Source organism: Conger conger, chromosome 3, assembly GCF_963514075.1.
Source record: "Conger conger chromosome 3, fConCon1.1, whole genome shotgun sequence".
NCBI lineage: Eukaryota > Metazoa > Chordata > Actinopteri > Anguilliformes > Congridae > Conger > Conger conger.
In genome coordinates this window covers 38,268,656-38,293,721 of record NC_083762.1, presented here as the reverse complement: position 1 = coordinate 38,293,721, position 25,066 = coordinate 38,268,656, and the positions used below count along the sequence as shown (strand labels likewise).

The 25,066-nt window shown below is 41.4% G+C and overlaps 2 protein-coding genes, 1 long non-coding RNA gene and 2 other non-coding genes across 7 annotated transcripts in view; 4 read left to right on the top strand and 1 right to left on the bottom strand.

Annotated features, from left to right (window-relative positions):
• The first annotated feature begins 186 nt into the window (after positions 1-186).
• Positions 187-3,078, top strand: LOC133125216 (uncharacterized). Its single transcript, XR_009708392.1, has 2 exons — positions 187-407; positions 1,097-3,078. It is a non-coding gene; the product is annotated as an uncharacterized LOC133125216 (long non-coding RNA).
• An 877-nt stretch (positions 3,079-3,955) lies between these two features.
• Positions 3,956-4,027, top strand: trnae-uuc (transfer RNA glutamic acid (anticodon UUC)). The gene has a single exon. It is a non-coding gene; the product is annotated as a tRNA-Glu (tRNA).
• A 5,337-nt stretch (positions 4,028-9,364) lies between these two features.
• On the top strand, positions 9,365-16,547 carry LOC133125075 (hatching enzyme 1.2-like). The gene is made up of 10 exons (XM_061236783.1): positions 9,365-9,469; positions 11,745-11,901; positions 12,459-12,501; positions 12,593-12,658; positions 12,819-12,971; positions 14,352-14,469; positions 14,557-14,735; positions 15,257-15,338; positions 16,048-16,172; positions 16,437-16,547. Exons 2-10 carry the CDS (start codon positions 11,833-11,835, stop codon positions 16,442-16,444), a joined length of 843 nt encoding a protein of 280 aa, XP_061092767.1. The 5' UTR covers positions 9,365-9,469; positions 11,745-11,832; the 3' UTR covers positions 16,445-16,547.
• Positions 11,151-11,223, top strand: trnak-uuu (transfer RNA lysine (anticodon UUU)). The gene has a single exon. It is a non-coding gene; the product is annotated as a tRNA-Lys (tRNA).
• A 3,675-nt stretch (positions 16,548-20,222) lies between the features above and the next one.
• Positions 20,223-25,066, bottom strand: part of pcnt (pericentrin) — a 54,829-nt gene continuing 49,985 nt past the window's right edge. For 2 of the 3 annotated variants that reach the window (XM_061233625.1, XM_061233626.1), the window contains 5 exons: positions 23,945-24,033; positions 23,211-23,352; positions 22,545-22,675; positions 21,153-21,305; positions 20,223-20,668 (listed from right to left, as the gene is read on the bottom strand). In XM_061233625.1, the coding sequence (XP_061089609.1) occupies positions 20,628-20,668; positions 21,153-21,305; positions 22,545-22,675; positions 23,211-23,352; positions 23,945-24,033 (556 nt within the window). In that variant the 3' untranslated portion in view covers positions 20,223-20,627. The remainder of the gene's footprint in view (positions 20,669-21,152; positions 21,306-22,544; positions 22,676-23,210; positions 23,353-23,944; positions 24,034-25,066) is intronic. The other variant, XM_061233627.1, reaches the window with a different exon arrangement.

Genomic DNA, 25,066 nt, shown 5'->3' with positions numbered 1-25,066 from the left:
GACACTAAAACCAATTGGAGCTGACACTATTTCACAACATATCAATAGATGGAGGTGTAACTGATTAGCCGCGCGGCAGCCGCGGATAGTTAAGCTTAACTTTCCTTAACTTTTCCCATTCATTCTCAACGGAAGTTCTTATCACTTCGGATGCGATATATTCTTGGCCGCACGTTGATATCGCGGCGCTGTTCCGAGAAAAACGAACGACGTCCTTACAGTGCGGATTCCTTAACTTTTCCCATTCATTTTCAACGGAAGTTCTTATCACTTCGGATGCGATATATTCTTGGCCGCACGTTGATATTGCGTCGCTGTTCCGAGAAAAACGAATGACGTCCTTACAGTGCGGATTCCTTAACTATTCGAAATCGCCTGGCGCGAATCATTTCCCTGGGCTCCTTTTGGTAAGTCTATCTAGATAATTATTTTACTATTAACGGGTCCTCGAATGATATTTATGTTGTTGAGGTATTCCCGATGTATTATTGTTATTTTGAATGTTCCAATTGTTCGTTTTTTATGTGGGAAAATTACAGGTAAACGGGATAATGTCTCTGCATGTCTGTTTCTCAACGTCGTAGCCAGGTACATTAACATGCGATCACTTTACGGTTTTAAAATATCACCGTCATGAATAGTATTGACAATTTGTATACACGTTTGATTCGTGAAGGTTTAGACATAAAATGTATTATTGTTGCTCTTATTTCACTGCCAATTGTTTATTGACATAGGCCTAACTTACTGTCATTCAGACATCTTGGTATATGTTCCTTTATTTTCCATTAATATATTATTATTGTTGTTGTTGTTGTTGTTAACTTGCCCATATTATGTAGTTGCCCAGCTAAGTACTTAAATAATAGAGCAGTTTCCACAATTATTATATTATACAATATTTACACCCATGTTACCTTAAATTATATGAATGTACAGTAAATACATATACTTTTTGTTCTGTTTTTTCTTTGTTTAGTACAACAATGACTGTAATGCCAGGCATTGCAGTATAATTAGGCACACAGTATAATTAGTACAGGTCTCTTGGTTACTTTCATACATTTGATAACTAATGTTACTTTGATATCTCCAGGTGATCAGCATGTGGAGGCGTCTATATTTTCTCCCAGGTAGGCGCAGATGTACTTCCGAAGAGGTCTGTGAAGTCCTTGGCAAAATCGGAACAATACCAGTACTTCAGGAGACCCAGCCTTCACCTTCCCTCCTGCCCTGGCTATTCCAACTGCCCCAGTCCCAAGCCCAGTCTCCTTTAATACCTATGCATATCCACCATGCTAATATTGTTACAAACAACAATATATAGTTATTCGTTGATATTTTTGTTGCTGTTGTTGTGTTTATATGTTCATAAGAATTGTAATATGCAATGCCCTCCGTAATGCTTGGGATAAAAACATTAATTTAGCTCAGTACACCACAATTTTATATTCATAAACAAACGATTCAAAGTGCAAGTTCTCATATTTTATTAAAGGGTATTTTTATGCATTCTGGTTTCACCATGTAGACATGACAGCACTTTTTATACATAATCCCCCATTTCAGGGCACCATAATGTTTGGGACATATTTATGTGATGTAAATTACAGTCATGTTTACTGCATATTTTCTGTCTGCATGACTGGTTGAAGTCTGTGACCCACTGAGACATGACTGTGGTCTTTTGTGGACAGTAGTCTCTGACACATCCACGCCTGCCTCCTGAAGGGTGTTTCTGATCGGTTGGACACATGTTTGGGATTTTTCTTCATTATGATGAGAATTCTTCAGCTATCAGCTGTAGAGGTCTTACTTGGCTTGCCATGCCCTATGCCCCATTACATGTTCTCTCTCCTTAATGCTGTTCCAAACAGTTGATTTTGTTACACCTAAGGTTTGGCATAACAAAGCAGACATTACAGACTTTTTATTTTAATTTTTCAGTCTCATAATGGCTTCCTTGACATTCATTGGAATTTGGACATTCTGGCCCTCATGTTTAATGCCAACAATAATACAAACCAAAGGCAAGAAAAAGCCGAGAAAAATATGATGTTTATTGTTACTATATATAAAACACACTGTAATTTCAATATGGTGAAACCAAAGTCTGTAAACATGCCCTTCAATATTTGCTGAGAATATGCATTTTTGATTACAAATCTAAAATTGTGGAGAACAGAGCCAAATAAAAATATGTCTTTGTCCTAAACATTACAGATGGCACTGTATATAACATTGTAATCTTTTTTTGTGTATGTAATAAATTGCAATCATTGATCTAATGTCAGTAGTGATGTAATGTCAGTTCTACATCTAATGTGGAACTTTCCACATATTGTTATACACTGCTATTTTCACATACATACTACTGTACTACTTTTATGTTGCCTCATTGTGTAAGTGTAAATATGTTCATACGGTTCTGTACTTTAATAAGCTATACCCTTCACCTCAGTTACATATTTTGCATGTTCTATTTGAAAATATACACTCACTTTATTGGGTATTTATTAGACGTATTAGGTCTTCTGCTGCTGTAGTCTATCCACTTAGAGGTTTGACGCATTGTGTGTTCAGAGATCTGTTCACTGATATGTGCAGTTATTTGCATTACTGTCAACTTCCTGTCAGCTTAGACCAGTCTGGCCCTTCTCCATTACCTCACTCATCCTCAAGCCATTTCCGTCTGCAGAACTGCCGATCACTGAATGTTTGTTTGTTTTTCGCACCATTCTGAGTAAACTCAAGAGACTGTTGTGGATGAAAATCCCAGGAGATCAGCAGTTACAGGAATACTCGTACCTTGCACCAACAATCATGCCACAGTCAAAATCACTATTGGTGGATATGAACATGAACTGGAGCTCCTGACCCATATCTGCATGATTTTGTGCATTGCACTGCTGCCACGATTAGGTAATCGCATGACTAAGTAGGTGTACAGGTGTTCCTAATAAAGTTCTCAGTGAGTGGATATTTTGGCAATTGTCTGTACCTGTGTGCATGGATAGTAGACAAGTTGTAAATATTGTTGTCCTTCAGTTGCCATAAAAACTTTTACCCAACATCCAACCAGCTGCCTACCTTTCATTTTATTTCCTGCTTGATATTATTATGTACTTCATTATCGGTCACGACCTGGCTCATTGGCCGTGACAAAGAGGGAGACGCACACTGACGCATTTAAAAAACAAGGTCAAATTTATTTGAAATAACCAGTTAACAAAAATGTGTAGTGTGAAAGTCAGTTGCATCAGTAGTGTGAGTGAGTAGATGTGTGAAAAGTATGCTGAAGCAATGTTGTCTCATGCAAACCCAAAAAGAACCAACAGGTCCGTGGGAAGAGAGTTCCCTCCTTCAGGCAAGAGTCAGGTACATTTTAACATCTGGTCACAGGTGCTCCCAATTGCGCAAATGACCTGGTACTCCACCAACAAGGCACCTGTGAAGTAACGCCAGAATAAGTAGCACAGAGCAGGGGGCCGTAACATATCCCTAATTTTAACAATTGTTAAAATTATAAAACAATAAAATTAAGAAATTTAAAAAACATTCTCAGAGTTACAATAACAGCCATTAAAAACAATGTACTTTAAACAAATTGCATATCCCATATTGTTCAGAGTGAACAGTGGGGGACAGAGCCAAATACCTTAATTGTATTTGAGATAACTATTAAGTAGAATGATGGCAGAAAGGATTTCCTATCCATAGTGAAATCGAGCTGGAGATATAATGACACGACAAACATGATTATGGGACAATTCTACAAGGAAATAGTTTCCATTATTTATGTCATGGTTTGGCAAAGGGCGGATTCGAGCCGTGGTGACCATCGTAGGGCTCTACACCTACACACGGCTGGCCAAGCGCTCCGGCTCGTTGATGCGGTCTAACAATCTAGTTGCTAAGATTCGACAGTGTCAGCACGTAGATAGCTGGCATCTTCTCCCATATGGTCTAGCGGTTAGGATTCCTGGTTTTCACCCAGGCGGCCCGGGTTCGACTCCCGGTATGGGAAGAGCTTTTTCTATATAGAATTCAGAAGGCCAATACAACAAATGAGCCTCGTCATATGAGGCAAACACATTCCCAACATGGCTAACGTATTAGGCGAAAGTAGCTTTCGCTTTGAAAAACAGCTTACATAGTGCATTCATAAATGGCACATAAATGCCGATTTAGATAAACTAGTACCTATTTACCTATCGTTTTAATGTAATACTACCTTATTCGCAAATAAGGTAGTAGCCTACGCTCAGCCCACCGTGGCGCCTATTCTGTCGATAGTTGCCTCAGCAAGTACCATCCAGACTCGTTATCTGCGCCAATTTATTTGGTTATGTTATTGACTTGTTGTAGCCTATCCAATGCTATTTTATCAATTATATGTGGTATGCGACAAGATCATGCCAAACAAATAGCACAAATCAAAGAAGCAGAATATAATAATCTAGGTTTATGTAGCATAGAGTTTACAAGTTTCTAAAATGATAGGCCTATTTCTTTTCTCCCAAGTTTACAAAACACGTTTAGAAATTATTTTACTAACTGAAGCAAACAAATTAAATGTATTAGCCTATGTGAAACGACAGAGAAATACGTCCTTGCAAATTGAGTTTAACATCGAAGTCTGTTCAGCACATCAGAACGCATCAGTTGTGCGCTGACAATGGGTGATGGAATTTTGACAGCAACATTTCATTGTCATAATGGACATTCCATTGTAGACCTAGTCACGGATTTCCAATGCATCACAAAGGTAAAACAAAACTTTAAATAAGGCGATGCAACACATGAAAAGGCCATTTAATTAAATATATTGGTTTGGTTCGACAGTTGTTGATTACAATCTTTGTCATATCGCCTGGAGGTTTCGGCGACTTCTGCTGATTCAGTGACCGCAATGAACAGCAAAGCTATGGCTGGCGTTGCGAGTCAGTCCAGGTGAGTTCTGTTGTCAAATGTTCAAGTTACAACATGGACGTATCCTACTGCTGCTGAGGCTAAGTGTGTTTTGTAAGTAAAAGTACGTAATTTACGTAAGTGTTAGGGTACAACTCTGAAAACTAGGTTGTTAGGGGATTATTCAAAATAATGAAATTGGTAGTACCCATGACCGCCCACCGCGATGTCAGTAGTTAAAGATCGTCTACTAGGGAGGTAGTGGGGATAGGTAGATGTCTATGCTTGATGTTTACACTGAAATTGTTTATAATCATTATGAAAATAAGAACGCACAGCTCTACTTTCTTCCCCCCCTCCCGCACCCACCCCAAAAACTCAAAGTTAGAACAAAGGAGAACAGTGAAACCACTAAAGTATGCCAACCATAAAGTAGCCTAATATACAACTGTGTCCTGTATTGTAGGCCTGGCTATGCTCTACAGAATAGGACACAAAAGGTTGGTAAGGCCACAGAGAGCAAGACGGCCAGTTACAGTCCACCTGCAAGAAAGTATACTACTTCCTACATAGGTAAGTGGCTCACTGTTGCCACACTTGAGTACATTTGCTCCTGACAGGTGGTTATTTTGAGCGGGGAAAGACTGCATGCAGCAGTGTAGTACTTTATAAAGGTTAGGGAACTGGGCTTGTTGTTGTAATGCATCTTCAGTTCCCAGGTAATGCACTAGGCACTTAATCTGACCTGCTTCAGTGTTCATTGGGCTCCAGAATTATTGTAAACCTTGACTAAACTCAAAACAATGAGATAAACTCAAAATGCAAACGTGAAAAATACTGTACTTTGGTAATGCTGGAACCAACCAACAGCGTACATTAATTTAATTAAAATACATTTCACCAAAAACATGGAATCTATTCCAGTAATGCTTGACGAAGTTATGGAACAGATTTCAGATATTCCTCTATGTAGATCCCTGCTAGATCCTTTTCGCCTTTCAATAATGAAATTAATGTATGATTTTGTTTGGTTCCATTGAAAAATTCATAGAGTACAGTCAAGTTTTTCACATGTTGGTATTCTGAGTTTATCTCAGAATGCAGTGCCAGTAAGGGGTGCCAACCCAATCATTTTGGAGTGCACTGTCTATCCAGCTGGAAACTACATTGAAAGTGTGAGCTGCTCTGGATGAAAGTATCTGCTAAATGCATAAAATGTAGTGTTACTTAAAGGTACATTAGATCATTTTGGACTCCTAATGGTCAAGAGAAGAATTGCAGAAACAAACATCCTCAACACTGTTTATCCCTCCCCCTTCTCTGTGAACTCGCTGACGTTAAAACGCCATTGACTGCGTCAATTAGAACCAATTTTCAACCAATGAACTTGAATTATTGTACAGCTGTACAATGTTTTGGTACAGAGTTTCGGTCCGTCAACTGCATATTTTGAAACCTGAATAAACACAGGCAGAGGGTGAGTCAATATGTCAGTGAGCCTTTTTCAATGACAGGAAGGGATTTAAAATGGTCTTGTAACAATGTTTTAACACAAAAATCTTACCCACTGTACCTTTAAGAAGACAAAAGTCTCACAGGCAAAGTTTAAGCTAGTGCATTGTGAATGCTTTGTCTGTAACAGCATGTGTGTGTGTGGAGGGTTCTGTGGATTTCTGTATGTTTCAATGCTTGAAGTAAGTATTTATGTCAAGCAACCTTGTTTCAAGGCCTAGCTTGGCTGATGAAAGGCAAAGACCTGTGGCCTTTCAGGATTGGAGGAAGAAAGAGTGTTTCTGCACAATATTTAAATGAGGTTTTGTAGGTTTGGTTTATAGCAGGTCTTTCTAGCCTGTCATCAGCCAAGCTAGGCCTTGAAACAAGGTTGCTTGACATAAATACTTACTTCAAACATACAAAAATCCACAGAACCCTGCATACACACACATGCTGTTACAGACAAAGCATTCACAATGCACTAGCTTTTACGGGGATGCGGCCTAAATTCTAGTCTCCCTCCTGCTCCCTGCAGAGAATTTCTGCACCTGGCAGATTCCAAAACAGGCATCCTTCAAACCGGCCGACAACCTGACGCGGAGCGACACGGAGTTCCAGGGCCTCACCACGTACCAGGCCGAGTTTGGCGGCAAGCCCTCCACAGGTGCCCAGGCGCCCGAGCGCCAGTCCTTCCAGAGCGCAGTCCCCTTCGCCCTGCAGAACGCGCTGAAGCCCACCCGGCAGTCCAAACTGCAGGGGACCATCTACGCCCCCAACGCCGTCGCCGGGTTGGACGGGGACGTGGGCTCGGCCCCCCGGGGAAAGCCCAAGAGGGAGAAGCCCGGCTTGGCCGCGCCCACGAAGGCCGCAGGGGAGGTGGGAGCAGACCGTGCCCGTCGCCCTTTCGCCCACTCCACCGAGTACCGGGACAACTTCAAGGGGTGGCCCACACCGCCTATCTACAAGCATGTCTACCCTCTCTACGACCCCCCCAAGGGGACAATGCAGTTTGTCACCTCTTACGGGTCGGAATACCGGCCCTGGGGCAACCAGACACGCCCGCCCATCATTCAGCGGCAGCAGTCCGTCTGGCCGAAGGGGTCCTTCCAACACGCAACCACGTACATGGTGGAGTACACGCCTAAGATGGCCACCCCCGCCTGCACCAGGCCGCCACTGAGGCGATAAGCCCGTCCAGACGTACAGTGCAAGGCTGCCTGCCGGTCACAGACCATATGTGGGATTTTTTTTTTTCTTTCTTTCTTTTCTTTTTTTTTTAAAGTTTGATGTTCAGGTTATGGATTACTGTCAATTTATTTGTCTCTTATCACAATCTCATATCAACATTTCAAATATCTGAACTCATATATTTTAATAATGCACAAATCAAAGTAGTTTCATTACCCTTTTTAAAAAGAAATTCCAAATATATTTATGTAACACTGTGGAGCTTCGGAGGATGTAGTATTAATTCAATAAATGCATTTTTATTTCAGTACTTGCACTTCAGCAAGTTACTTAAGCTGTAAACTTTTTGGGGAGGGGGGGCATTGGATCTTGGTTACTGGAAATGACCAGTTTTATTTTTAACTGAGCCCAGAAGTCAGCCATTAACAGATTCACTCAATGCTCTGTTCCCTGTGGTTGTCCTTATTAGCACTCATTTAAAATCAATAGGGGTCTTTTGAAACCTGTGACTTCATTTGCACTACAATTACATCACAATAACTTACCAGACAGTCTTACCCAGAGCAACTCAGAGTTTCAGTGATACAAAGTAGACAATTCAATACACCTAACACATCACTGACCATTCCACAGAGAGCAGTCTGAATAAACACTATTATTTACTACCACTACTCAAAAAACAACCATGACAAATGCATGTCATACACGTCTGAAGATAATACACTGGATGCTTCACCTCATAAAGCCAATAGATGGCACTATTTGGCTTGCTATTTGCTCACTTCACATTGAACTGATACAGAATTTTACACAAGAGAATTTTTACAATATAAACACTGTAAACATCTTTCCTCCTGCAGTATAAAATTATATTTCTAGGATCAGCTCCTAACAGCCTCCAGTCGTACTGCACTGCATCCCACCTGAATACAAAAAGAAACATTTTCTTGCAGGTTTTGTAAGTGTGGAAACTGAAAAGCGGTGAAGAGGTAAGCACATCTCTTACAGAGAGGATGCAAGGGGGATGCAGGGGGTCTGGGAAGATGGGGTGTCACCAGTGGACAATACTGGGAGAAGCAGAGTGCTGTAAAGTGCTTTCAGTAAGAAAATCAGACAGAAATGGTTGTTTCAGTCTCTTAAAAAATAACATTCATGGGATACCCAGGAAAATGTAAATGACATGTTTTCATCATCAAAAAAATGTAGATCAAATAAAAGTAGATCAATGGTGGAACAACACATCTCACAATATTGAAAAGAAGTACTCTCAGTCACAAAGTCAAGACCCTACATCTGTTTTCAAAAAGGAGATAAACACAAACCAATACAATCCAATTATGCTCATTTTTATAAGATGCCAATAGTCCATACAAGTCTGGATTCACTACCGGGAAATACAACTTGTCAAAAGAAGGATAATTGACAAATTACCTGAGTGGTGATTGATGTATCCAGTCTGTACCTAAATCGTCCCTATGTCCTCAGCCTATCAGCACTGAGACATGACAGGAGGGAATTTATTGACATTATCTTTTGATGAGTGGGCACATTGGTTATGTTCTTTTGATATTGTCAGATTCAGAATATACCTCATATACCTCATTTGAAGACAAGAATTGAGTCAGCCTAAATAAATGTAGCTGCATGTTCCTACAGCAAGGATCTACATTAAATTAATCTGACACTGATGTTATGAGCAGAGCATGTGACGCTCGCTCACCCGATCCGGATAAAACACGGAAGTATGGGTCCCTTTTAAATTCTGAGCGAAAACCGGCGCGCGATATTGATGGCCGTAGTAGACAAATAGACATTAGGCAAGCTAAGTTAGCCTAAACCAAGGCATTCGATGAACAGAAAAGATGTTTCAGATCCGGTAAGACATAAGTTAGCAAAATATTTATTACAATAGGATAACGCTGTTTTAATTATCCTAACTCTGAGCAGAACCTGTGTAGCTACCTGGGGACTAGTTTAGGCTATAACTATAAGTGGTGCAACAACAATAGCCAAATTGATAACAGCTAAAAAAACAATAAAAAAAACAAGTATCTTGCTAGCTACATTCCCGAACAAACAACCACTCAAAATTTTACCCTGCACGCAAAGCCTACGGTGGCTGTAATAAAACCGGAACATTACGAAGGCCTTAGGCGACTAGGCCTACAACGACCTACTGATCCGACGAAGTTTAGAGCGGATTTGTTTTTTAACCAAATAATCCACTGGTGAAAAGAATGTGGGCTCGTGTCGGGTTGGTCTGAATTTTCCAAGCTCTAGTTGTGAATTCCATTAAAGGTCTCGACTGTTTTTGCGCAAGTAAATTACTTTAAATATTGCCATTTGACATCATGTTTCAAGGGAAGCCAATGATAGGCACCTCTTTTTTTCGTGAGATTTTGAGAATCATGAATAACACTAAGGCTGACCCTTATATGCCCATCTGTGAAACTGTGATATTCGGCCAGTTTCTCAGACACAGATTAGCCTTTATAAACCTAGTCCTAGGCTTAATGTGAATGGAGATTCCCCATACAAAACTCCAAAACAAGTCCAAGACTAAGATAAGTTATATCCGTGTCTGTGAAACCGGCCCATAATAGCTAGATTTAAAAAACTCACTTCATATTTAATTTATATATTATTTTTGAATATACTGCACTTTGATAGATATAACATTTTTGGAGGGCCGACATTGGCTATCTTGTTCACAAACTAAACACAAGGTTAACCCTTATATTGTATAGGATTTGTGAAACACACACACAAGAGAACATAAAAGTGGCAAGTTCGGCAGGGATTATGACCAATAATTCTTTGTTCTCAACTTCAAAAAGGAGGCTTGAGTAATTTATTTTCTTTTTGAGAAAGATTAGTGGGGCAGCATGGATCTCAGCAGCTCAAAACTACACTACAGTCCTTGATAATGGAGCTGTATGGCTTACTGGGATTGTACCGAAATTACCTCTGACTTGGCCCTATGGAGAACTCCATCCTGGATTTTCAAACTACATATGAACAAGTGCCATTGATATTTGTTGGAGGAATATCAGTGCATATGATTTCACCACTTTGCAAGAGTTCTAAACTGACCTTAAAAATACCAGATTTTGTGGCTTGTTTCCTTTGGAGATCTGACAAAATATCAACATCTATTGGTCAAATTGAGCACTGCATGGAGTTTTTTTACCCCTCCCTTATTCAAAGTGAAAGGAAACGTATTGCACTGTCATGCCTCAGAGCTCTCAAGCAGTTATGTGTGTCTGTACTGTGTGTACCTGTGTATCACGAGAGGAATCTTGTGTCCGTTAAAGCATGCACTGGTCCCATCAAAAGTTTTCACCAATTTCCTCATTTCAGCTCAGCAGGCACATCTAAACAGTCTTGTTCTTTTAACAGTCTCTGGTTATCTCTCGGCACCTCTCAGCAACAGCTGAGATAATTTGGTGTGTCTGTGACACCCTCCCCCCATCTCTCTCTCCTTTTGTTCAGTCAAACTGGTTGTGAACCAATGTAAATTCAAGGACTTTACTGGCCTTTAGAGCAACTACTGCAGAGCCCGGATAGCTCAGTCGGTAGAGCATCAGACTTTTAATCTGAGGGTCCAGGGTTCAAGTCCCTGTTCGGGCGAGATGTTTTTGTCTGCTAACGAACGCCGACCAGAGAAAAGAACCTCAATGAATAAAAGACACATGAACATAAAAAACTGGGTGTCTACACTGCATCCCTGGCTAGACAGTAGTCAAACCTGCCAAGGCTAAATTATAGGTTCTCCGTCTTACAAGGCTCTCCATACCTTGTCCCAAAATATTTATTGCAATTTATAAGCAAATGTGTTTTGATACCAGCATTGCGGCCCATGAATTTATAGAGGTGTCATCTGTGTGTCACAGAAAACAGGAGTGAGGCACGCGCACAGGAAGCTTAAACTCGGGTAATTACGGTGGAGAAACGGCCTGATGGAGGGGTTCAGCAGCCGTAGGCTGCAATCTCTCCGACACCAGCACTGCGACTCGGTGTAGACAAGGATGCCGCCCGTTGCGTCAGTCTACATCAAACCCATACTGAGAGATAATCTCAGAGCGGATTGGAGCGCACACCTAATACCGGTTTGGCATTCCCGGTTGGACCGCTGATGACCGTTTACACAGGTGTGCGCCGAGAGGCGAGGGGTATAAAAGGTGCGTGCGGAGGCCGTCTGGACAGAAGAGCCTCAGGCAGCGGTAAGAGCAGCACTGCATGATGGACCCCACCCTTGTCTTCGCCGTCCTGGTGGTCGCAGCTCACGCCAGGGCCCTGCCCATCCTGGTAAGCGTGTTCGATATATATTAACCCTCCTTTTTTAATATATTTATATTTTCTGACATTGTATGCAGTTACAGGGTCAAAATAAGCCCATATATGTGCATAATACGATATATACATAATACATAACATGTATATATATGGGCAGTATATATGTAATAGGAGGATTAAGATTGTATTTGATTTTTTAATCGTCAGCTAGAATCGGGCATAAACTGGATCTAAAAACTCAAGGTCAGGAGACACGGCAGTGGTGGTGTTGGGGTGGGGGTTAGGCTGGGGTATGCTCTTTTTTTCTCCTTCAATTTAGTCTTTTTGATGCATTTTAGGGTGTAAATGTTGTACATTTGTTTCTAGATTAGGGTTACATTTTAAAGAAAATATTAAAGGCCATTCATTCCCCTCCTAAATTAATTGTAATGATCCCGCTAAAGAATTAAATTAAATATGACATTGGAAAAGATACAGAGGACTTTACCTCGGTGTCCACAATGGTAGTTACTGCCCTGGCTAGAATCTAAATTGATTGATTGCATTTATCCATATTTGTTTCCCTACAGAACTCCACTGGTGTAAATGAACGGTTTAAAAGAGCTCCTTTGGGTTAGTAATATCTGCACCATATCATTCTATACCGTAATATATTAGTAATGTTAATGGCAGCAAGGAATTACATTTTTCTTCTCTTCTTAAGGTGGCAATGAGAACCCTTTTGAGTTGACAGCAATGGACAAAATTATGGAGGCCAATGAATTTCAGAGTAAGGATATCACAACAACATGCAATTATAGCCTAAACCCTCACACTAAAATTAATCCTGTGACTACACAATAGATGCAAATAATACACATATTAATAAAGAGAAGACTATTTCAGAGATGCTCACTCACAGTTGGTTTACTCATCTTTGCACATCTCAGCCACCCCAGTCATGGAGGGCACCAATGTGAGGGAGGGCGACATTGCCGTCACCAACAGGAGGGGCGTGAAGACCTGCTTTGCTCGTAGCTGCCTGTGGTCCAAGTCTGTGGATGGATACGTCTACGTTCCCTATTACCTCTCTCCAGAATACGGTTAGTGTTTGGCTGCGCTAATGGTTTCCCTCATTTTAATTTGTGATTTTCTCTGTATGACAGAATATGTTAATGTGGATATACCTATTTATGCCTATTTGTAGGGTCTGAATGTAAAGGTCCTTTTGGAAAGTAATATTTTCCGCCAAATAAAGGCATATGTCTCAGAGATAATATTGATATTAACGTGTGAGCAGCGCAACAGGGCTGTTAGTAATAATGGTCAGGAACTCCAAAAAGCCATATAACAAGGCTAGTCTGCTACTGCCACAATATGTATCACTGCCTCTCTCAGAGCCTTATCCTCTGGAGACCTGGCCAAATCTTTTTTTACTTCTTGTCATTTTGGTTTGTATGGTACAAGCTACTTGAATAACAAAAACATGTTGGTGTGAAAATAGGTTGTTTTTAGTAAATGTCCCTTGTAGTGTAATGTTTTGAGATTATGAACAGATACTCGTGTCCGCTACACAGGACAAAGATGAATTGCTAGGTGTTTGGAGGGTAAGGAAGCCAAGGTCTTGAGACTAATGAACTCACCTTGGGGTGAGTCTGCTGCCCTGTGCCTGTAGGAATGTGGAGCATGCACCGCATGCATAAGTGGGTGAACTTAATGACACAGGAATATCCCTGGCGTGTAGCTACGGTAGTAATTTTAGGTTCAGTTGTAGGCGGAAGAGGACCCACGACTACTAGCAGTGCTGGAAGGCTGGCTCCAGTCACACTGAGGGATCTTTGGTCATTACGTCCACTGACGTAACATACGCAGCAGAGCACCAGCCAATCATGTGGCCTTAGTCTCCCAGAATGTCGATACCTTTCCCTCAACTAGTTCTTGTCTTGGAGAAAGAATACATGGATTGAACAAACTATGTACATTCATTCAGACAAGATTCAGACAAGAAGAAAATAGTATGTAAACATATCCCAGCTTAACTAGCTAGGGGGGTACACATTTATACAACTCTACCCCAGACAATACCCCAGTTATTGGGTGATTAGTTAAGAATTAGATAAGTGCTTTCAAGGGACCAGCTGTGCACAAATAAACAGTTTATAGACTCTACCAGTAGTTTTAACAACAATGGCAGGTTATTTGGAAGTATGGAAGGGCATGGATCCCTTCTTCTTTGGGGGATTGTATATGCAGAACAGTCTTAGGTTCTTTTCATACCTGGGTGCTCCAGAGTTGGCGACAGGGCCAGACCATAGGGTCACAAAACTCCCGGCAGGTCACAGAACTCCAGCCAGGGATGAACAGGTGATTTGCCCACGCCTCAAACAGCCAACTCCTTCCAACCCTACATTTTCTCCTGAGACGCATCAATGGTATGACATGATTATATGGTATCAAATACACCGGGCCTTCATTCCTTGCAGATGACATGGACAGGGTGGCTATTCAAGGCGGAATGGAAGGCATCGAAAACGGCACCTGCATACGCTTCGTGCCGCGGACTCACCAGAGGGACTTCATCGACATCCAGCCCAAATCTGGGTGAGCGAACGTAACCGACCATCAAAATCTCATCCGATACTTTAGTCGACCCGTTTCGCTGATGGTACGGTCCGCTTTTTGGCACAGGTGCTGGTCCTACCTGGGGGTGCAGGGTGGGACACAGATCATGTCCTTGGAGGCTCCCAACTGCATGTCAGCGGGGGTGACCGCCCACGAGCTCATGCACTCCCTGGGCTTCCTGCACGAGCAGTCCCGGGCCGACCGTGACAAATACGTCACCATCCTGTGGGGCAATATCTGGAAAGGTCTGATCTAGTCTTTTGCCCTACCCCCCGCTTCTACAGTCTTATAGGCTAGAGCAGTGTATCAACTCCAATCCTCGGAGTCCACTTACCTGAAGGTTTTTGTTATAACTAGGAACTCACACACCAGATTTAATGATTTAACCAATCAAAGCACCAACAATGCCCTTGATTTGTTAAATCAGGTGTGAGTTCCTGGTTACAACAAAAAAACATCTGGCAAATAGGTCCTGAGGACTGGAATTGAGAAACACTGTGCAAGAGAAGTGGTCTCCAACCATGATCCTGGAGAGCTACAGGGTCTGCTGGTTTACGTTGTTACGCTGCAATTAAAGGAGTTGATTACAGTTAACTCACCTCATCTAGTTACCTGGGTCTCTGGGTGCTGATTTTAAGATGAAAACAAAAACCAGCAGACCCACTAGCTCTCCAGGACCAGGGTTGGAGACCACTCTACTAGAGGTTTAGACTGCCATCCTGTATGGACTTTGACCTTGTATGTCGTATGATTTTAACTTCAACAGATCGAGTGAGGAATTTTGGGAAGTACAAAACCAACAACTTGGATATGCCCTATGATTACGGCTCCATCATGCACTTCGGAAAGTATGTTGAGATCTACTACGTTTCAGGGTTGGGTTTTAAAAAGTGAACGTTATGTCAAGATAACAAATGACTGTGCTTTAAAGACCCACTGCAGTGAGAACTGTTTTTATTTTTACAGAATGTGAGAATGTGATGTAACTAGCATGGAAAGTTAAAGCACAAACACGAATAGCTTACGTTGACATTAAAGATGTTAAAGACTAGTTTCAGTACTTAAATGACAGTATTGAAACGTATGCGAAAAGTTTCACTAAGTGGTCTAGGTGATCCCCCTTTAAGATGAGAAGAGCCTACATTTGCCCACATGAGATATTGATATTCAAAGGCTGTCTCCATGATGCCTGTATGTAAATGTGTTTGTGTGAATATTTACACGGGAGATTTAAACCCTTGTGGCAATGGATTATACTGCAATATTATAAATTTGGATGCCCTATGTGGAAAATATAATGATAAATATATCTGACAGAAGTGCAGTAGGTCTTATTGAGGCTATATGTTAGTGGCAATAATTATTATATTCCCCATGTATTATGAAGTGTTGCAATATATAGATATTTATTTTTGTATATTTTACAATATATTCTAGCTCCATAAGGAAAGTAACTACTCCATATACTCAACACCTATTTCCATTTTTTTAACTAGAAGATTTTACAACATAGCTATACAAACATATATCTTATCAGCTATTTTGTTGTAAATGCAGGTTTGCCTACTCTGAAGACGGTGATCCAACCATTGTTCCAAAGAGGAACCCCAATGCCAGGATGGGTCAGATATTTGGCCCTAGTCCTCTAGACAAAATGAAAATCAACAAACTCTACAAGTGTCGTAAGTGCACGTTTGACGGAATCCTTTTGTACTTTGCCAACTCATGTTCAGTCATTTTAAAAGAAGTAAAAAACCACTCCCTGTTGCGCGGAATATGAGGATGTTTTAAGGTGCTATAGTTCAATGCTGTACCAGGTTACTTTGAGGTGTGACACAACCATCTCTTCCCAAGCAGAACTTTCTGAGAGAGAGGTAATAATCGTGCCTGTTGCGTTTTACTGTTATTAAGCCTCGATCAAACACTGTTTTTCTGTTGTCTCTTAGAAGTGTGAGTTGGACTGACCCAACCCCGCCAAAGGACACTCGGGGCCCACAGAAGGCATCATCTCTCTTCTATACAATATGGAATAATTACTTCAGTAAAATATGTAATCATAACTACAGTACAATATGGAATAATTACTTCAGTAAAAATTTAATCTTTACTACAGTACAATATGGAATAATGACTTTGGTACAATATGTAATCATTACTTCAGTACAATAATTATTTCAGTCAATAAAAATATTCCAGCATTGAACCTAAGTGGTCTGGGTCCAGTTCTTATTGTGAATCACAGACGACTATTCTGTTACACTAAAAAAAGAAAGAAGGTTATGAACAAATTCAGTTTTATTTCCCACATGTCCACCTCATCAGTCTCCTCAAAACGTTCCTCACTGACAAGAGCCAGCTTGTATTCATCAAAACAATCCTACATTTGTCTTACAACCTCACAAATCACAACCCAACACGTAAAGTGGGGTGCAAAAATGTGGGCACCCTGGTTTAAATGTCTGTTACAATTAATTTGTATGTGATCGAAAGCAAACCTGAACTCTGTATGTGATTGAAAGTTAAACATGAGACCTTTCTGCAAATTTTAAAGGCAGATTGATTTTTATTTTCATTTTTTACGATTTATAAATTAGAAAAAAAGGAAAAGGACCCTATGCAAAAGTCAGGTAAGCATAATTCCACGGTTGAACTTTTTATTCTGAAGTAACAACCATGGGTTCCTCTAAACAGTTGTCCAAGGATTTCAGAATGAAGATTGTTCATTTCCACCAAAAAGGAGAAGGCTACAAAAACTGTTTAAATCTACCTAATTCCACTGTCAGAAACATTATTAGAAAATGGAAGATAATAGTTGAAGTCAAGGCAAGTTCTGGAAGACCAAGAAAGATTTCAGATAGAATGGCCTGCGACCTGGTGAGAAATGCTCAGAAGAACCCACACCACTCCAAAAGATCTGCAAAAAAAAGAGTGGCAAACACAGGTCTAGCTGTTCACAGTACAATACAACATATTTAAACAACAAAGACCTACATGGTCTCAACACTCAACACAAAATCAAGCATCTGAACTATGCAAAAGAAGCCTGAAGCCTTTTGGAACAATGTGCTTTGGACTGATGAAACCAAAATTGAACTTTTTGGCCACCACCGAAGAAGGTATGTTTGGAGAAAAAAGGGTGAAGCCTTTGTAGAGAAGAACACTTGCCAACTGTGAAGCATGGAGGTGGATCCATTATGCTTTGGGGTTGTGTGGCAGCTGGGAGCACAGGAAATATTGTGCGAGTGGAAGGAAGAATGGATTCCACCAAATATCAAGAAATTCCAGAGGCTAATGTTCAAAGGTCAGTCCAGACATTGAAGTTGAAGAGAGGTTGGGTATTCCAGCAAGACAATGATCCAAAGCTTACCTCAAAATCAACCATGAAGTACCTCCAGGAAAGACAGATGAAGGTTTTGGAATGACCACCACAGTCCCCAGACTTGAATATTAAGAACAGGGAAAAATTCCAAAAGCAAGATTTGAAAGAGTCTGCTATAGTTGCCCATACCGACAGAGCTCCCAAACTTTTGCACAGGGCCCTTTTCCTTTCTTTTTATTATTTTGAAACTATAAAAAATTGAAATCAGAAGTAATGTTGCTTTCAAGAAATGTGTCATGTACCATTTAACATTGGCCATTCAGGTCAGGCTCACTTCTGTTCACTTAGATATTAATTGTAAAAGGCTTTTTGACCAAGGGTGCCAAGATTTCTTGCACACTACTGTATCTACACTAACTGCAAGCACAAGGTTGTGTGGATAAGTCTTATACTACATCTACGCGATCTGCAAACCAAGTCTCATAGCTACACCAATCACAATCCAATTTGTCTCATTACAACACAATTAGTCCCAAAACTATATCCCAAGGCAGTTTCAAGATGCATTTTAGACATAATAAATGTGTCTGATCATACATAAACTGACAAGTGACATTGGAGAGCAGAGGTTTCCTCTCACTTCCACATTATAACATGTCCTCAGAGACCTGTAGTCAATCAGGCACAACATCAAACATCTTACCAAGACAAGTCTGTAGCAACGTAGCAGTTCACTTCTGAATTTAAACAAAAGCAATATTCTGAAGCAATATGCAAATTGAAAAAAGGACTAATTTAATTTCCAACTTTTGTTTGTTCACTCTGGAGTTTATCAGTTTTCTATTGGACCAGACAGGTTTGTGTAATTATGTAATTTGTTTTCCCTAGACCCACTGGCATAACAGTAAAACATGGTGGTGATCGTGCAAAGGTGTAGGAATGCTTGGCCACTGTACCTCTGGGCCGGGATGGTCATTATTGAAGGAACTGTGAATTCTGCTCTGTACAAGAACAAACTTAAGGAGAATTTCTGCCAATCTGTGAGCTGAAGTGTAATTGGGTTAGGCAGCAAGACATTGATTCACACAGGGAAGAAGCATTGCAATGGATTTGTTCTCCACAAGACTATTGTGCAACCTGTAAAAGGAGACTACAGGGGAACAAGCTCTGATACAACGTGAGAACCGTCTCATTGACGGCTACTGGTAGCTTGTGTCAACATGGTGTGTTACTGGGGGTGATTTAATACATCTTACAAGATTACACCAATGCTATGCTCTCACCTGAATGAGATTCCCATGTTTTCATGTTTCATGTTTAAACCCACACTTGGAGATTAACTGGAGACGAATATCATTGATGTCAGTGTTTACCTGCATAGGCTGGCTCTGACAGTTTATGTCACTTGCTGCCCTATCCTGCCATTGGACCTTTAAACCAGTCTATTCTTCCAGCAGCTCTGCATTGGGTCTGCTGACAGAGCAGACTTCTGTCACTCTCCTGTCACTATAAACATTTGACAACATGCTGATGACGACACATACCTTCAGTAGAAGCAGTGCATGTGACGGTGACCTCAATCCCAGACTACACCCTGTATTTTGTGATAAACTAGCAGCATGCTGAGGTGTTGGAAACAAACTTTGATTAGAGGTGGTGAGGAGACCTGAAACAGAGGCATTGTTTTGCCTTCTAAACATAATCGTTGTTGATGGTTCAGATGTGTTCTCTTCTATAAACATTAATTTAGCCGAGCACAGACCCTGTGTAACCCTGTATTCCGGACTCATTTTCAGGTTTAATGGGTCAAAGTAATTGTAACTAGCTCACATCCCAAGGTTTTGGAAAATATATTATTCCAGTTCTATGTTTTTTATTGGCCCAGGTAGTGTTATAAGTGTTATGAGTTATGAGGGGAGAGAGGGGCATATTGTCACACTTTTCACATACATTTCTAGGGGGCAATACATCACAATGGAATATATTTTATTTCAGTAGTTATAAACAGTATGTAAGTTGCCACAATATAAGGGGTAAGTTATCACGTTGGATTAAAGAAAATGTGTCTTGAGGAGTACGTCTTGACTGAAATCCAGTTTGAGGCTGGAACAAAGGGCAAAGTCTGCTTAAATCCAGTCTCAATGGATGCAATTCTGGGTTTCCAGCACCCTTATAAATCTTCACTTTTCAATTCCACAGGAACGAACAAGAGAGATGGATCACTTAACTTGAGCGGCATGGTGAGACAGCAGTTCTCAGCTCCAACTAATAAACTCTACTGGCATAACACTGCAGAGTTTGTCAAGAATCAATCTGAAGAAAGTTCACTTACCAAAAACCTCCATCCACTCAGGAACATGCCTGTTATTTCAGGTGTGATTCAATCACAAATCAAAGACCACAACTAGTCAGGCAGCGTTATTAAAATATTTATTCATTTTGTATAAATGTCAACATTAAAAAAAACATAAAAGAAACAACTGTGTTCACCATTGTGCGTTTTAACAGTGACTACTTTTCATCTGGGCCTCCAGTGCATTCCCTGTAAAACATGTCGTAACAATTTTAACAGCTGTGATTATTTACAGAACATATGGAGAAACGTATATAAAACTATAAAAAGTTTCACTTCTTCCAAAAACACATTTAGGTGACACCATCAGTGAGTACTACAGGAATAGAAAACAGGAAAGATTACATGGCATAAAAAATAATTTATATTACTTAAAAAAAGAACGGTCAGCGCTGCTCTTAACAGCATTCTGTACACAGTGATGTACGAAGACAAACTGTATAAAAAACAAAAACAGACATTCCTTCATCGGTCCGATTTTCTGGAGTACGAGATTGCTGGAGACCCTGTAAAAGAGGAAAAAAAAAAACATTTTAAAATATTGCCAAGGTCAAAGTCGAGCACCCACATTCACATTCACTCCTGCGGAAAAAGGCAGACACCTTCCCACTTCCCACAGGTAAAGTGCTGTGCCTTGTGTGCATAGGATTGTCATAGCACGAGCCACTGTTGGCTCATTACTGATGTTCCGTGTTGTTGAAGCTTTTGCAGGGCTCTACGCTAACAAAGAAGTGCTCCAAAGTGGAAAATTAATTTGGAAGCACATCTTCTAATTGGGATGCATTCGTGCGTTCCTGAATTTTTCTAGTTAGCACACATTCATTTTCAGTAAATGTTCCCAAAACGTAGAGCCCTGTAGAGCCCTTATGACAACTCCAAAGTCTGTGACCAATTACACAAGCAGGTGCTTGAGGGACTTTCTGGGGGCAAACTGAGGGGAGGGGGGGGGGGGGGGGGGGTTATCAGTGTAAAGTGGGGCAGCGCACTCACCTAGGCCAGATAAGTACATAGGCGACAGACAACTCAAATACAGCCAGGTTCTATTCTCTCGCAACCACTTCTGCCGAGATCCCATCATATCGGCCGACCGAGACAGAGGACTCTGCCTCCTCTCCTCACGCAGGGCTACACAACTGCCGCTTACTGCGTCAGAGAGCACACGTTAACACAAGAACCCCCAGTGACTGCGCGCTCCAGCCCGGAACAGCAAACCGTCTTGTGTAATCAGTCACAGACAAATCTGTTCAAACAGATTTTTTTAAATTCTTTTTTTTATTCCATGGAATATGAGCATCTTTCCAAGGAAATTTTGGGAAATCAAATTCCTTTGGGGCAGTGGTATCGTGTATGATTACACAGCGGTCCCCCCTGTGTAAGTGCTCCCCGCTCACCAGTGACGCTGAAGCGTAGGATTGTGGGTATTAGGATGGCGGATTTGATGGAACATGACCATCAACCCTGGTCCCTTCACCAATGAGCCGTGACAGTGGAAGATCGATGAATCACCATTAACACATACTATAGCGCTACTCAACCCTGTGCTGCTGGCCACAGTGTCTGCAGGTATTGGCTCCTACTGTCCATTACACCACCTTATTTCACCAATTATTTAACCCGCTTGGTTAAGATGCATGATTGCCGGATTAGACATCTGCATTAACAAGCTGGTGCACAGGTCTACCTAAAAGTAATCACTGACTGCACATCATGCACTCAAAATATGAATATAGCAATTAGGGATGGGCAAGATACCACAGCAATAATGATCGAATGCAATAATGATGACCATGGCCACCACTGCTGATTGCCGGTTAACACCCAATAGATTTACCCCCCCCCCCCCCCCCAAAACATTTCACTCAGCCTCTGAAGTTGGGAGGTTTACTACCGCATCAGGTATAATTAAAAAGAAAGACAAAAAGAAAGGCAATACACCACATGGTTGCGATCATCATTTCATTCAATAATTAATATTGCAGCATACATCCCAGCCCTAACTGCAATGCATTTCACAATGCCCTTTTGATGATCCATGTGTTGACGGTTATTGGAGACATGTTTATGTTTTTGCGTTTACATAAATTTAATTAATTTCGATGAAATGCATTACCAATGGGGCGGCAGTTCAAGTCTAAAAATGTAAGCTTGAAAACTAAAAGCAAGCATTCATAACGATTTCATTTGTTTAAATATATCATATGGGAGAAAATTTCAAAGGGCTTTTGTTGCTCTTGGCCAGTACTATATGGTCCCATCAAACTACTTTAACGGTTGTCCTCAGCGACATTTCTCAGTGATGTCTGATTTGGTTAGTGCAGTCTAAAAGCGGCACGAAGCACCACTGTGGGTCTGTGGGTGTGTGATGGGCGCCCCTCTCCCTACCTTGTGGGACCCCGCCGAGCCGCTGCTGAATGGCCTCCAGGTGCTGGATGTACTCGGTCAGGGAACGTTCCGGGTCCTGGGACTGCGTGAGGGAGCCCTCTGTAGGCATCAGAGCAGGGCCGGGGTACAGCCTGGAGAAAATGCCAAACATTTTCACCATGTCAGAAAGCAAGGCTGCTGTGCGAGAGAGGAGGGGCTTTTCTCCAACCATTTTATTTTATCCCTCCTCGTCTACTTGTTCCCTGCTCAACCAGAGGTTCATTCCATTTAAGGGGTTGGAATGTCCTTAAAAAACGGTGGACCTTGATTGATTTCTGGGTCAGGAGCAAGGGAAGGAAAATGTGGAGGAAAAAAAACTATTGCAACGAGCTCTCCAATTCATTAAATGTTCATTCAAGGAGCCAGGAGCTAATAGGCTCCTGAAGATTTCTTGAGCAAGGAAGCATGAGCGTAATCGATCCACCTCTCCCCAGATGCCATGCATCTGCTACGTCTAACAGACCTATGGGTAGAGCAAGTGTGAGAACTATGGGTGGAGCTAGGAAAGGAGATTAAGGAATGTAAAAAGCTTGCGGAAGAGGCCTTTCCACTCAAACACATCCGAAACGTCTACACCCCCTTTCTGAGGGCTACAGACTCTCGGGAGCGCAGGCGAGAGCGGTGTACCTGTTGTGCAGCCTGAAGGGTGACTTCATGGGAGCCACCAGGGGCGACACCACGCTCCTCTGAGAGAGAGCGGGGTCACGGGTGGGCGGGGAGTTCAGGATCACGCCTGGGTGCTGCTGTCTCAGCACCTCACCTCTGGGGCCTGTGGGGGGAATGCAAGACGCCATTTTTATGGACCAATTAATTCCCAATTCTAACAGATAATCTGGATAATGGATACCCTATCTGTGACCTGTTCCTGTTTTAAACCCTCAATTACAAAAAAACAGTTTTAGTTTATGCATTTATGCATTATGTTGGTTGTTTTATCATTGTTATTTCTACATGCCGTTTTGACCCAGTCTTGGCTAGGTCTCACTTGTAAGAGTGATGTACAGGCATTGTGGTTTGCTGTACAAGTGCTGCACACAAATGTCAAGACTTAAGACAGTGTTTCCAAACTCCAGTCCTCGGGACCCACATGCCAGAAGGTTTTTGTTGTAACCAGTAACTCACACACCTGATTTAATGATTGAACCAATCAAACCACAAAAATTCCCTTGATTAGTTAAATCAGGTGTGTGATTTACAACAAAAACCTTCTGGCAAGTGGTCCCGAGGACTGGAGTTGGGAAACACTGACTTAAGAGCAATGATGGACGTATAACAGTGCAGGGAGGAACACGGTAGATGGAGTAACTAGCTGTGAATGCTGAACCCGACCCCACACCAGCCGCTCCCCCCGCACTCCTTACCGCCGCTGTGCCCGAGTCCGTTAGACACGGCCGGCACCCCCGGGCCTTTCCTGATCGCCTTCTGCCACTTCCTGACCAGGAACCGCAGTCTGAGGACCGAACACACGGAGGGACTCCGTTTAGACCCATCGACAGCTCTCCAACACAACTACAACATGGCTGAGTCTTTCACCATAAGTCCAGGCAAACTGAACAAGGCAACACTGTGCAGGCAAAAGGTCAAAAAAGTGTCACGTGGAGATTCAAACAAATTTTTAATTTGTGCACTAGTAAACCTGAGCTTGGCCGAGATGGAAAGGTTAGCATATCTATCTATAAAGGGGATTCAAACTGATTTTTCGAATTAATAATGGGGACGTTTCCTCTCAAAAAAAAAAAAAATAATAATAATAATAATAATAATAATAATAATAATAATAATAATAATAAAAAATAAATAAAAAAGGGGATGGCACAATAAGATTGTGTAACCTTATTGTGCCCTCTTCAGAATATTTGCATAATAGTACTATAGTTGATGGAACATTTTCACATTTTTCTTTGCCATCGTTTTGGGAATTCGCTTAATTTCACCCATGTCCCCTTATTCTGTGAACAGAGCTCAGTTTCTGCAGCCCAAATTAACGTTTTGTAAAGAGGGGGAGAGAAACTAAAAGTAAAACCCTTATTTAAATCTCCTCTTGGTCTCCCAGTGCTGAGCCTGAACAGATTAACTGGATTATCCAGTACTAATCTGCCTGTTGCTTCTCTGTGTGCCGCAAAACAGGCTGGTATTCATCGTAAAGGTCTTATCCAAATGATTAGTGCAGCATATTGTTGCTTCATTCTTCACGGGACATTAAATGCATGTATACAGCCTAACTGAGAACCTAGAATATCAATTAGCTTAACTGGCACTCATAATTATTCAGGAAACCTAGAGCAGAGCCTTTACTTTCTTCAGGAACCGATTCATTTCCCCCTATCCTACACATATACTGGCATATTGTGCAAATATGTTTACATAGGGCTGCTTGACACGACCAGTAATGGCAGGGAACATACAGGCATTGCGGCTGGCCGTACAAGCGCGTCAAAATTTAAGCAGGGAGGAACACAGTTGATGGAATAACTAGCTTTGAA